Genomic DNA, 14,664 nt, shown 5'->3' on the forward strand with positions numbered 1-14,664 from the left:
GGCGAAGGAAGGCGGATGTTAATGTGTCCGGCTGAAGAATGTGAGGACGTTTTAAATTATTAATTTATTAATTAAAGGTCCAGTGCGGAAGATTTAAGTGAAATGGATCTAATGTCAGAACCTGAATGTAAAATAATCCTAGTGATGTTTTCACTTGTGTGTTTCAACATGAACTGAAAACATTAAGCAGAACAAAACTAAATGTAAACAATGTTGTTTGTGGGAACACTACTACCTTTTCTTTATAATCTCCAAATTTGATCAACAAATAATAATAATATACACATTTTGACTGCCTCCTCATGTGACTTGCACTGAATGTAAAGCATTTGTAAATAATTGTCATTTTTAAATTATCACAAAAATCTGAAAAACATATTGTAATCCTACTTTGTATTTTTATTTTTGCAATTTCCAACATTACATCAGTTTTTATCCCTTGACAGGAACGGGTTTCCACAGAATTTTGAGATGTGATTGTGAGAGAATATTTTGTCTGGAGAGCTTTTAAATTGTCCTAACAAACAGGATGAGGAGATAATAAAGAATTTGACATGACAGATCTCAGATAATAATAAATTGTGTTTAATGTGGCTTAAGGTTCAGATGTGTGGACAGAAAAGGAGCCAAATTCATCAATAGACGTTTCAGTAGACTATAATTTATTTTACAATTCAGGCAACTTGTTTGACCATATTAAAAATAATAAATACTTATATTATAACCATTCAGTTTACACCTGGTCTAAAATGAGTTATAACGGCTGTTTGAGAAGGCGAAGAAGAACCAGCCAGAGAATCACTTCTGAAAGAATTAACAAGCAAGATGTAATTAATAACTTTTTCTTAAAAGTGACAAATCCAACACTGAATATCAGTGATGATAAAACATTCTTGATATTCATGACTGTAAATAATATGACATGAACTCAACTGTGTAGTTCATGTTTTTGTTGATTTTTACTGATCTCCAGTTACTCATGTTTTCATTCAAATATTAAAAATGAAGTATTTTCCGTTCTCAAGCATCTTGAACCAGGAGACTGGAGGTCAGAGGTCAAGGGGTCAGGGGCTCCAGCGCAGGTCACACACAAGGGCGATGTGGTCAGACGGGTGGGCCACACTGGGCAGAGCCTTATAGGTCGTGACCTCCTGGTGACTGGGCAAAGGAATCATCTGCTCCACCTGCACAAGCGCACACATGCACACACCATGTTAGCTTCCTTGTTTAATTATACAAACAACACAACCCAATTAGAAATGTATAATCAAGCAATTTTATCTTTGCCAATGATGTGTTTTCATCTGCAGGTTCCAAATAAAAAATCTGAATCTAGAGAATTTAAATCTGGGTTCATGAGGAGTTGGGCCATGGTTGAGGTATTTGCTCTACTGAGTTATATCTCAGTACAAAGATTAAAAACAGATTTTCTCACATATAGCTCTTATGCATTGGTAGAACCCTGTCTATTAGTACCTGCATGCTGTCGGGCTGTATGAAGATGTAATCCAGGCAGCCCTGGAATCCCCCCACATAGTTGGTGTAGGCCGGCTGGCCGCAGGCGCTCAGCAGGGGGGGGAAACCCGAGAGCAGCTCCATGCTGCAGGACTCGTCCGGGCCCGAGCTGCTCCAGTCGGCGTGCTGCTGAGGAACCAGCACCTCAGTGAGCAGCTGGAACACACCTGACACGACAGGAGGAGGGAAACAAAGATAACGTGAGCAGCTGTTACAGTGAGAGGATGTTTCTACTGAGCAGATCCACGGAGGATATCAAAACACTGCAATCACTGAGGCTTCTGGGGGGGGTTACCTGAGGCAGGGGTGGAGTTAAAGTCTCCACAGAAGAGTAATGGAGCTCCAGGTGCGACCTCACGGATCACATGACTCAGGTGTTTGAGGGCGACGCCCATCTGGACCAAGCGAACGTTCCCTCCTTCAAAAGAAATGAATTAATTTATATATATACACTTCTTTCTTGTGTCAGTGACTGAGGCGTGTTCATGTTCGAGGAGCTTTTACCTTTCGGGTGCCAGTACAGGTGAGTGTTGGCCACACACACCTTCCTGCCGGGTGTCTTCCGGTCCTCGAGTATACTGACCTGCAGGAACAAGAGTTATTAGATAGATAGATAGATAGATAGATAGATAGATAGATAGATAGATAGATAGATAGATAGATAGATAGATAGATAGATAGATAGATAGATAGATAGATAGATAGATAGATAGATAGATAGATAGATAGATAGATAGATAGATAGATAGATAGATAGATAGATAGATAGATAGATAGATAGATAGATAGATAGATAGATAGATAGATAGATAGATAGATAGATAGATAGATAGATAGATAGATAGATAGATAGATAGATAGATAGATAGATAGATAGATAGATAGATAGATAGATAGATAGATAGATAGATAGATAGATAGATAGATAGATAGATAGATAGATAGATAGATAGATAGATAGATAGATAGATAGATAGATAGATAGATAGATAGATAGATAGATAGATAGATAGATAGATAGATAGATAGATAGATAGATAGATAGATAGATAGATAGATAGATAGATAGATAGATAGATAGATAGATAGATAGATAGATAGATAGATAGATAGATAGATAGATAGATAGATAGATAGATAGATAGATAGATAGATAGATAGATAGATAGATAGATAGATAGATAGATAGATAGATAGATAGATAGATAGATAGATAGATAGATAGATAGATAGATAGATAGATAGATAGATAGATAGATAGATAGATAGATAGATAGATAGATAGATAGATAGATAGATAGATAGATAGATAGATAGATAGATAGATAGATAGATAGATAGATAGATAGATAGATAGATAGATAGATAGATAGATAGATAGATAGATAGATAGATAGATAGATAGATAGATAGATAGATAGATAGATAGATAGATAGATAGATAGATAGATAGATAGATAGATAGATAGATAGATAGATAGATAGATAGATAGATAGATAGATAGATAGATAGATAGATAGATAGATAGATAGATAGATAGATAGATAGATAGATAGATAGATAGATAGATAGATAGATAGATAGATAGATAGATAGATAGATAGATAGATAGATAGATAGATAGATAGATAGATAGATAGATAGATAGATAGATAGATAGATAGATAGATAGATAGATAGATAGATAGATAGATAGATAGATAGATAGATAGATAGATAGATAGATAGATAGATAGATAGATAGATAGATAGATAGATAGATAGATAGATAGATAGATAGATAGATAGATAGATAGATAGATAGATAGATAGATAGATAGATAGATAGATAGATAGATAGATAGATAGATAGATAGATAGATAGATAGATAGATAGATAGATAGATAGATAGATAGATAGATAGATAGATAGATAGATAGATAGATAGATAGATAGATAGATAGATAGATAGATAGATAGATAGATAGATAGATAGATAGATAGATAGATAGATAGATAGATAGATAGATAGATAGATAGATAGATAGATAGATAGATAGATAGATAGATAGATAGATAGATAGATAGATAGATAGATAGATAGATAGATAGATAGATAGATAGATAGATAGATAGATAGATAGATAGATAGATAGATAGATAGATAGATAGATAGATAGATAGATAGATAGATAGATAGATAGATAGATAGATAGATAGATAGATAGATAGATAGATAGATAGATAGATAGATAGATAGATAGATAGATAGATAGATAGATAGATAGATAGATAGATAGATAGATAGATAGATAGATAGATAGATAGATAGATAGATAGATAGATAGATAGATAGATAGATAGATAGATAGATAGATAGATAGATAGATAGATAGATAGATAGATAGATAGATAGATAGATAGATAGATAGATAGATAGATAGATAGATAGATAGATAGATAGATAGATAGATAGATAGATAGATAGATAGATAGATAGATAGATAGATAGATAGATAGATAGATAGATAGATAGATAGATAGATAGATAGATAGATAGATAGATAGATAGATAGATAGATAGATAGATAGATAGATAGATAGATAGATAGATAGATAGATAGATAGATAGATAGATAGATAGATAGATAGATAGATAGATAGATAGATAGATAGATAGATAGATAGATAGATAGATAGATAGATAGATAGATAGATAGATAGATAGATAGATAGATAGATAGATAGATAGATAGATAGATAGATAGATAGATAGATAGATAGATAGATAGATAGATAGATAGATAGATAGATAGATAGATAGATAGATAGATAGATAGATAGATAGATAGATAGATAGATAGATAGATAGATAGATAGATAGATAGATAGATAGATAGATAGATAGATAGATAGATAGATAGATAGATAGATAGATAGATAGATAGATAGATAGATAGATAGATAGATAGATAGATAGATAGATAGATAGATAGATAGATAGATAGATAGATAGATAGATAGATAGATAGATAGATAGATAGATAGATAGATAGATAGATAGATAGATAGATAGATAGATAGATAGATAGATAGATAGATAGATAGATAGATAGATAGATAGATAGATAGATAGATAGATAGATAGATAGATAGATAGATAGATAGATAGATAGATAGATAGATAGATAGATAGATAGAGTACTTTATTCATCCCCGAAGGGAAATTAAGTTGTCATAGCAGCCGGTATATTTGAATACAATAAAATACAATACAATAGAATAAAATAAAAAATATTGAGGTAGAAAGAATAAAAACAGAAACACAAGATAGAATACAATAAAATAGGTAGATAAGGTGCAGTGGCAAGATGATGGTAATAGTACTGATGATATGATGGTAATGGTATTGTTAGAGGGTATATAAGAATAGTACAGTATATATAGTATATAATATAACATAATATATATTTATATACGATAGTAATAATACCAATATAAAAGCAGTATATGGTAATGGCAGCAACAGTATATATAATAATAATGGTGATATAATAATAGTAATTATAACATGTACACATGTATAAATATGTGTATATAGACTTATGTAAACAAGAATATACAGAGAGTATGATATGATATATAGTAGAGATATGAATATAGGTTTTGACTATACAATAGGTAATATAATATACTATGAGTCTAAGAGCGGAGGGTTAATAAAGATGGAGCAACACGTATTATAATAAATCTATAAATTGGCTTCTATTAGTTTGACTCCTGTTAGAAATATTGTGCTCTTGATTTGTGTAAATCTTCATAACGGTAAATGCTACATTAATAAGCCCAGAAATATTTTTTGGCTAATACTTTTGTAAGAACTATTCTGTTTCAGTTCATTCCAGTGAGTAAACTCAAAACCTGCTTGAGATGCATTATCCATCAGCAGCGAGTTATTTTGAGTTTGAGTTCATATTCATAAAAGTATGAGGCGCAAACTGTCACACCTGCAGCGAGGTGGCTCTCTTCAGTATTCTGTCCTTCAGGGTCAGATCGCTGTTTGCAGAAATCCTCTCCAGCAGCTCGGAGTGGATGGGGTCAGAGGTCAACGCCTCACTCAGCATGATGTCATGACGACTCAGCAGCTGGAACTTGGACCTGAAACAACAACAACATTTTTTAATTACATGACTTAATCCTGGATTTAGATCTAAATATTTAAGATTGTTCTATAACCAGAGATAATTATTCATCTTCAAAATAAAGAACTAAACATCATCAGCATTTTACACCTGCAAATATATATATCACAGTTACAGCCTGTACAGTTAATGCAAATGCTTCACCTGCATTTAAAAAAGCTGTAGGATGCTTAGAAATAACCAGAGACCAGAGAAATTAAATAAATGTTAAATCAAGATATAGGCATGTATACATAATTAATATTGTCATTTAAATGAGTCCTGATTCATGACCTGATGCAGCACTCATCATGATGGACTGATACATCTAGGACTTTTAGTTACCACAGAATTTACTGTATATCAAAATCACCCAAATTATAAGCTATGAAATTCCAAACACTCAACGCTGCCATGACATGAATTCACACTTATAGAGAAACATAATCAAATCCTGACTACCCTCAGAGACCTCCCCCCTGACGCTGCCTCAGACTAAGCTCCACCCTGGGACCTGACCTGCGGTAGAAGGTGCTCAGTCCTTCATGCTGCCGATCCTTCAGCTTGAAAACTCCGTCCAGACCAAAGGCATCGAGAGCCGGAGACAGACTGTCCTCAAACACCCCTGAAGACAGACATAGACAGAGACACACGTCCATCACATAACGTCAGCCCACAGAAGAGATGGGATCTAACTCCTTTGGTGTGGATCCTTATATACAGTTTCTTGTTTTTTTGGTTTACCTGGGTCGACCTCCTGCAGACAGATGATGTCAGCGTTGTATCCAGCAAGCTCCTTCTTGATCAGGTTCTGTCTGTAGTCCAGCTGCAGAGCGTACGGGGCGCAGTACGGGTAGAGCACCGTCTTGGACAGCTCTGTCTGGGCGTAGACGTCTGCAAGGATGTTGTAGGACACCACCCTCACAGCGGGCCACTCGGCCTCTTTGACGGTGTACGCGTGTCTGTCGTCAAACGTGCACATGCCTGGTCCGGCCTCCACGGCGCCCACAGAGACCAGCTCCTTGGCCAGGCCGCCGCGACTTCCATCTCTGGGTGTGCAGCGCAGTTTGAGTCTGGAGCCGATGTCCTTGTTGGACGGGATGTGGACTCGCCCACATCCCACCTGAGTCCAGCTTGGATCCTGACCTTCGACCTCTCCGGGAACTTCAGGGCTGAGACAAGAAGAACAAGATGAAGACAAATGTGCTGGAGGACCCGTCACTTCTTCAACTCAAAACTCAAAACAGGTCAATCTGAGGAGGGCTGTTTTAGATGATCCTTGTGGTATTTTGACAAAAGTATGTTACAGACATTTCATTTAGACCCCTAGGAACCATATCAACTGCGGTAAAATGGGTATAGGATGAGTCCTTTAAAGCTGAGGCTGTTTTACTCATTTTAAAATCAGTGTGATCTTTCAACTGTAGGTTTTGGAACAGTTCTGCTTTCTCAACAAGGGTTTTCTTTCTCTGGACTTGGTACAGTGGTGTTGAGAGGATGAAAAGGTTAAAAGTGATTTTTTTCGTGTTACCATAAATAAAACAAGGCTTTTACACACATTGCTGATATGGTCCAGATGTGACAAGTCTGAGTAAAGTGGATTTAGATGTTGAACTGGTGTGATGTGGTCTGGATATGGAAATATATCATACATTGGAATTAAATCTAATTTGAATTGAGGAAATCTCAAAGTGGGTTTCAAATAGTCTCTAAATTAACTCTTCATCATGAACACTGTGATTTAAATAATAGTCTACTCATCTCATTATATATTAGATAGATAGATAGATAGATAGATAGATAGATAGATAGATAGATAGATAGATAGATAGATAGATAGATAGATAGATAGATAGATTACTTTATTCATCCCCGAAGGGAAATTAAGTTGTCATAGCAGCCGGTATATTTGAATACAATACAATAGAATAAAATAAAAAATATTGAGGTAGAAAGAATAAAAAAATAGAAACCCAAGATAAATAGGTAGATAAAGTGCAGTGGCAAGATGATGGTAATAGTACTGATGATATGATGGTAATGGTATTGTTAGACAGTATATAAGAATAGTACAGTATATATAGTATATAATATAACATAATATATATTTATATATGATAGTAATTATACCAATATAAAAGCAGTATATGGTAATAATGGCAGCAACCGTATATATAATAATAATAGTAATGGTGATATAATATAGTAATTATAACATGTACACATGTATAAATATGTGTATATAGACTTATGTATACAAAGAATATACAGAGAGTATGATATAATATATGATATATAGTAGAGGTATGAATATGAATATAAGTATTTGACTATACAATAGGTAATATAATATACTATGAGTCTAAGAATATGTAGACAGAGTGTGCAAAAGACAATATTATTGTATAAAATTATATATAATATCAATATGGTGTATATGAACACATATCACTGACACAATCATTGCATTCTGTACCATAGGGTCAGACCCATTCCTGTATCTGTAATATGTTCTCTCCCTATGTATATGTGATTTAGGTATGTATGTCAGTGAGGTGTATAAGTATATAAGCTACTGATGACCTACATTTCCCAAGGGATTAATAAAGTATCCATCTATCTATCTATCTACCTTTACCTGGTGCCTGGGCCTGTTTCTTTGAACCAGGTGAACTCGCAGTCCTGCAGGTCCCCGAACTCCACCTCCAGCTTGGGGCACACTGGGAACTCGGCCAGCAGGGACACCGGGAGCTCTGCGGTGGTGAAGGTGGGAGAGTTCCTGTGCACAGAGAACTGGAGGTCTCCCACCTGCAGCACGGCTCCGTCCCGCCAGGCCTCCGCGTTCAGCTCCGTGTCGGGCACCTCGTCCCCGCCGAAGAACAGCTTCACCACGGCGGCAGGCTGGGGGGCGTCGCCCGGCTCCTGCTGCTGGGACTTCCGCCTCTTGTTCTTCCTCGCCTTCCCCTGGCCCTTGGCGAAGCCGCTGGAGATCCGGGCCAGGGCCTTGGCCAGCGGCTCGTCCTGGTCCCGCAGCATCTGCTTCTTGCTGCCGTCCAGGGTGAAGGAGATGGTGAGCTTGGGTTGCCCGGGGAGACACCTCACCACGGCGGGCTCCATGGTGCCGAGGAGGCGGCGGCAGGCTCCGGTCACGGTCTGCGGGGAGGAGAGCAGCAGGCGGCGGGGGAACAGAGCGAGGACACCGGGGAGACGGTTCAACATGAAGTCCCCGGAGCCAGCGAGGGGACAACCGGGCGGAAGGAGACCGAAGAGAGGCGACCAGAGCCGGGTAGAGTCATATAGCTTCACCGGCTAGCCACATGCTAACAGGGGGAGAAACACTCAACTTCCGGCGGTTTGTTTCAGAACTAAACTACACAAAGGGTCCGTGAACAAAACCTCAGCGTAGATCAACGTGTTGGAGTTTAATATTTTAAAAGTTAGAAGATGAACTGTCAGCACTTCCCGGAGGTCAGCATGGGCTTCACCCTGCTTCTGTGGTGGTTGTTTCATCACAATCAAAACAGCTCGCAGGCGCATCACTGCCACCTATAGGCCTGGAGTGTTAAGACAGGCGTAAACTGGAGAAATAGATGATTTTAGCTGAATCGCTTTATTTATTATAATAAAAAATAATAATCACCTATTCAGTTCTATTTTGTGTATTGTCCTTGTGTTTATATTTCATGTTTACTTTACTGGTGTCTATTTTTGACTGTCCCCTTTGCTTTGGGGCTAATAAAGGATTATCTTATGTAACACTACTACTACTACTACTACTACAACTACTACTACTACTGCAACTACTAAAAATAATGTATACATAATATTGTAACCCTACAAACTGGACTCTTATAACTAACACGACCTACAATAAAGTACCTGTATTTGTCCACAGTGTCTGCATTTTCCAATCCTGTGACAGGGTCATGATATTATCTTCCTGCACTGCACTCTCCCTTCCTGCCACTATAATTCTCTATTTCCCAATAAATGTCTTGCCTTTAGCTTTGTTCAATGAATAGTCATGTGAGACGCTGAGTCTGCAGCTGCTAAATGTTTTGTACGCTCTGTGACAAGAAACACAGAAAAAAGGCTAATACATATAATAAATAACGGATATGGATATCTAGAGAAAAACAGAGCAAACCAAATGACGCATTTTAAAAATTAATTTATAACAAAGACAAATACAGCAATTCACCGATAGATTACAAAACTCCTTAAATATATGTTTAAGAAAGCAAATTCTGTGCAGAAAGTTCCATCATACCAGAGAGCTGGTGTCAGATGTCAGCATCGAATTATCTGTGGTTGTGAAGTGTGTGAGAGAGAGAGAGAGAGAACAGTCTCTATTTATCTTCCTGGTTATACTCCAGGATATTTTTCTCTGCCATGTCTTCCACATAGCAGTGTTCAGGCTGCTCAGGGGTTTGTGGGTAGTAGACGTCGGCCTTGTGCTCGTCGTCGTGCTCGATGTGCTTCAGGTGGATGACCATGTGGAGGGCGTAGGCCAGGACCAGCAGCAGGATGAGGGAGGTGACCAGGCCCATCAGGATGGCCGGCGTCAGGAAGGTGGCGCAGTCGCTGGCGGGAGAAAACTTACCGGAGGTGACGTTGAAGGCCTGAATCTGAGGAGAGGGAGGAGACTTTGTCAGAAGTAACAAACAAATGTAGTGTGATGGTTCAAAGACGTCCTCCCTGGTGTTAAGGCGCAGGAAGTATGTGTCAGTGACTGGTACCTGGAAGTCGGTGAAGGTGATGGTCCAGCGGTGGGCGTGGTCGGTGCTGGGCAGCAGCAGGGCGCTGTGGCGTTGCAGGTTGCTGACATGGAGGCAGTGGTAGGAGGAGGAGGCCGGAGCGTACACCTCGCTGGCATTGAACACAGCTTCCTCAGACGTGTTGTAGAGCAGAGAGACGCTGTCCACGGAGAACCACCACTGACCGGACGACTCGTAGAAGGTGTTGGACAGCTGCAGTCTGACACCCGGGGGACGAGAGAACACTGTGAATCCAGACCTCACATGTGTGCTCTACTTGGCTCTTCATTGTTAACACATTAGACTGTGGACTCAAAGAAACACAACGTTATGCGTTATGTGGAGAAGTTCGGAATAGAATCATAACTTTTATTAACTTCGCAGGGCAACTTTTAATCAGACATATTCAGGTAGATCTGTCTTATCAGTATTGTTGTCTTTTTGATCACATGATGTCATTTATTACCTCCAACAAGAAAAACACTTTTCATTGTTTGTTAGTTTATTTGTTAGCAGGATACCAATACCAGGTTACCAATTTTCACCAAATTTGATTGAGGGATGAGGCCTGAACCCAGAAGAACCCGTCAAATTTTGTTGTAGTTGTGAATTAAAGAAACAGCCTCGCCAGAATATAATGGGATGATTGTGATGAATAACGATGCTTTATGAAAAGGAAAAAGGAGTTTTGCGTTATCGTTTGGTGTATATCAACAAACAGGGGTATGACTAACCTGATTGAAAGGCCTCTCAAATCCTCCACGTCTCCAAACCTCATGAGCAACCTTCAGGAACACACACACACACACACACACACACACACACACACACACACACACACACACACGTTATAGTTACTTTGTGACTTGATGACCCAAGAACATTCTGTCTCTTTGACTCTATTATCAACATCCTTCCTCTGTTTTGACTTATTTCACTTGTCTTTCAAGGGACTTTCGAGGCCCAAGGCAAACTGTTTTTATTCAAATACGTCATCAATCACCTCAGAAAACAGGTCAATCCCCAAAACATCAGTGTTGTCTGATGCTGTTGCGGTTGTGTGCACATCAGACAGACAAGCAGACGGCTCATGCAGACAGACAGGTGGACAGTACATACGTTGCCTTGTCCCGGTGGCAGACAGACTGGCTGGTGTCCACAGATTTCTGAGGAGAGAAGGCTCGCTCCGTCAGGTCCAGCTGCTTCTGCTTCTCCAGGCGCAGAGACAGTCTCCGGGCCTGGAACAGGACGCACAGCTCGCCATCAGAAAACACCTGAAGGGGAGACACAGGTGCAACATGGGGGGTTTACTCAAATACTGAACAAATGTGATGAGCTTGAACTTCAGTATTATCATATTATGCAGCTTCATACTCTTACATTCAGAGGGATTAGTTTGACTCTCCTAGTTTGAACATATGTTTCATACTCCTTACACCTGATGAGCTGAGAATAGTATCCTGCTAAATGAGACGTTTAGAAAGCCCATAGTTACCAATATGGTGAATTAACGATATCATATAGCTAAATAGATATATCTTCTCATGAAAAGAAGATTTTTTTTGTCGTATTGTCGCCGCATGAGAAGATGGATATAAGTTTCATGTCTGCGTGCAGAGACCAGGTCCAGGACGCAACCTGGACTATATAGGTAAATCATGTGTGAAGTGAATTACGCCACCTTGAGGGGAGGGAAGGGTAGAGCAGCTCCTCGAACCTGAAGTAACTTCCTCTGTGGAGCCTCTGGAGACTGAGGAGGAGGCTGGAGACAGAAAGTTTTATATTTCATGTGAGAATAAAATCACATTAATTCCGAAAGAGGCATTTATATACTTTACATATCACTGACAAATGTGTTTTATTGTATAGCATGTTATATTAAACATGTTAAAGAAACTCCAAACTTTAGTTTTCTTCTATATCGCCACAACCTTTGTAAGAATAACAATTTTCCCTCTCAAACCACGTCAGACCTTTGGCTTTCCTACTTCACTCCTTTTTTTTCTTTCTCCCTTTCATTCTCTTTTCTCAACTCATGAATCCCAGATCTACAAGCTGGGAGATGAAACTATCCTCTTTCACGATCACAGCACTTTCTTATTTTTAAGCAGATATAACATTGATTGTTTCACTGTTCATCTCTAATCCCCAAAAATAAGTAGAAGACCTGATTTACCTGCAGCATATGTCTGATTGTTTGCTCTGTGTCCTCCATCCACATCCCTCCATCACTGTGTGGGACCCCTTCATCTGCAGAGGAAATAACAGAATAGATAGATATAGGCAGACGAATAGATGGATGGATAGATAGATAGATAGAGAGAGAGAGAGAGAGAGAGAGAGAGAGAGATAGAGAGATAGATAGATAGATAGATAGATAGATAGATAGATAGATAGATAGATAGATAGATAGATAGATAGATAGATAGATAGATAGATAGATAGATAGATAGATAGATAGATAGATAGATAGATAGATAGATAGATAGATAGATAGATAGATAGATAGATAGATAGATAGATAGATAGATAGATAAATGGATAGATAAATGGATAGATAAATGGATAGATGGATAGATAGATGGATACTAACCATGGATTGGAGCGACAGCAGCTCTGTAAACAAAAAAACAACAGGAGAGTCAATAAATAACTGATACAAAGAGATAATGTTCATCATTACTTATTTTGCAAAACACGGTTTAGCTCCTCTTGTTTTCTGGGTCAGAGCTCAGGACTGTGGCTTGAGGGATCAAATTGATTACACAATCATACAATCAGAGTTCACACACACACACACCGGTCATGCAGGATGGCGTGGCGCTCGGCCAAGAGGAGATTTTGCAGCTTCTCCCTATTTTACCACGAACAGCTGCACACTGTGAGAAAGGACACAGCCGGAACATCTGTTTACATGTCCGGCAACATTATCGTCTCATTAGAGTTTGGTTTGTCTCAACGTCATTGTCAGAAAATAACTTCTACACTGAAGGGTTCTGCAAAGACCTCAGATTATGTTTCATGACCATGTGGTTTTGTTGGTGTTTCAAATCCAGTTCAACACTTTTGCAGGGATCAGGGTTGAGAAACTATTGTGACTGTGACCTTCACCTCCATCCAAAACCTTCACCTTCATCCAAAACCTTCACCTTCATCCAAAACCTTCACCTTCATCCAAAACCTTCACCTCCATCCAAAACCTTCACTTCCATCCAAAACCTTCACCTTCATCCAAAACCTCCATCCAAAACCTTCACCTCCATCCAGAACCTTCACCTCCGTCCAAAACCTTCACCTCCATCCAAAACCTTCGCCTTCATCCAAAACCTTCATCCGAAACCTTCACCTTCATCCAAAACCTTCACCTTCATCCAAAACCTTCACCTCCATCCAAAACCTTCACCTTCATCCAAAACCTTCATCCAAAACCTTCACCTTCATCCAAAACCTTCACCTCAATCCAAAACCTTCACCTCCATCCAAAACCTTCACCTCCATCCAAAACCTTCACCTTCATCCAAAACCATCACCTCCATCCAAAACCTTCAGCTCCATCCAAAACCTTCACTTCCATCCAAAACCTTCACGTCCATCCAAAACCTTCAGCTCCATCCAAAACCTTCACCTCCATCCAAAACCTTCACCTCCATCCAAAACCTTCACCTCCATCCAAAACTTTCAGCTCCATCCAAAACCTTCACCTTCATCCAAAACCTTCACCTCCATCCTAAACCTTCACCTTCATCCAAAACCTTCACCTTCATCCAAAACCTCCATCCAAAACCTTCACCTCCATCCAAAACCTTCACCCAAAACCTTCACCTCCATCCAAAACCTTCACCTTCATCCAAAACCTTCATCCAAAACCTACACGTTCATCCAAAACCTTCACCTTCATCCAAAACCTTCACCTCCATCCAAAACCTTCAGCTCCATCCAAAACCTTCACCTCCATCCAAAACCTTCACCTCCATCCAAAACCTTCACCTTCACCCAAAACCTTCACCTTCATCCTAAACCTTCATCCAAAACCTTCACCTTCATCCAAAACCTTTACCTCCATCCAGAACCTTCACCTCCATCCAAAACCTTCACCTTCATCCAAAACCTTCACCTCCACACTTTTATTTTTTACCTCTTTACTAAGAAAACCACATTTTCCTCATGGAAATTGGCAGTAGAAAGAAATTGCGAGGACACGACTGGGAATATTACTCGTTTGTGTCGATC

The 14,664-nt window shown here is 38.8% G+C and overlaps 2 protein-coding genes across 2 annotated transcripts; both read right to left on the bottom strand.

Annotated features, from left to right (window-relative positions):
• Positions 1-641: 641 nt before the first annotated feature.
• Positions 642-9,181, bottom strand: pde12 (phosphodiesterase 12). Its single transcript, XM_061069808.1, has 8 exons — positions 8,316-9,181; positions 6,422-6,849; positions 6,197-6,302; positions 5,504-5,654; positions 2,020-2,098; positions 1,811-1,933; positions 1,477-1,682; positions 642-1,184 (listed from the first exon to the last, which is right to left on the bottom strand). Exons 1-8 carry the CDS (start codon positions 8,894-8,896, stop codon positions 1,065-1,067), a joined length of 1,794 nt encoding a protein of 597 aa, XP_060925791.1. The 5' UTR covers positions 8,897-9,181; the 3' UTR covers positions 642-1,064.
• An 845-nt stretch (positions 9,182-10,026) lies between these two features.
• On the bottom strand, positions 10,027-11,732 carry atp6ap1la (ATPase H+ transporting accessory protein 1 like a; the record flags this gene model as incomplete). The annotated part of the gene is made up of 4 exons (XM_061070002.1): positions 10,027-10,305; positions 10,417-10,654; positions 11,169-11,219; positions 11,554-11,732. Coding segments are annotated over 4 exons (747 nt in total), but the record flags the coding sequence as incomplete, so codon positions are not given.
• Between the last annotated feature and the right edge of the window lie 2,932 nt (positions 11,733-14,664).

Source organism: Limanda limanda, chromosome 4 (genome assembly GCF_963576545.1).
Source record: "Limanda limanda chromosome 4, fLimLim1.1, whole genome shotgun sequence".
In the NCBI taxonomy this organism is placed as follows: Eukaryota; Metazoa; Chordata; class Actinopteri; order Pleuronectiformes; family Pleuronectidae; genus Limanda; species Limanda limanda.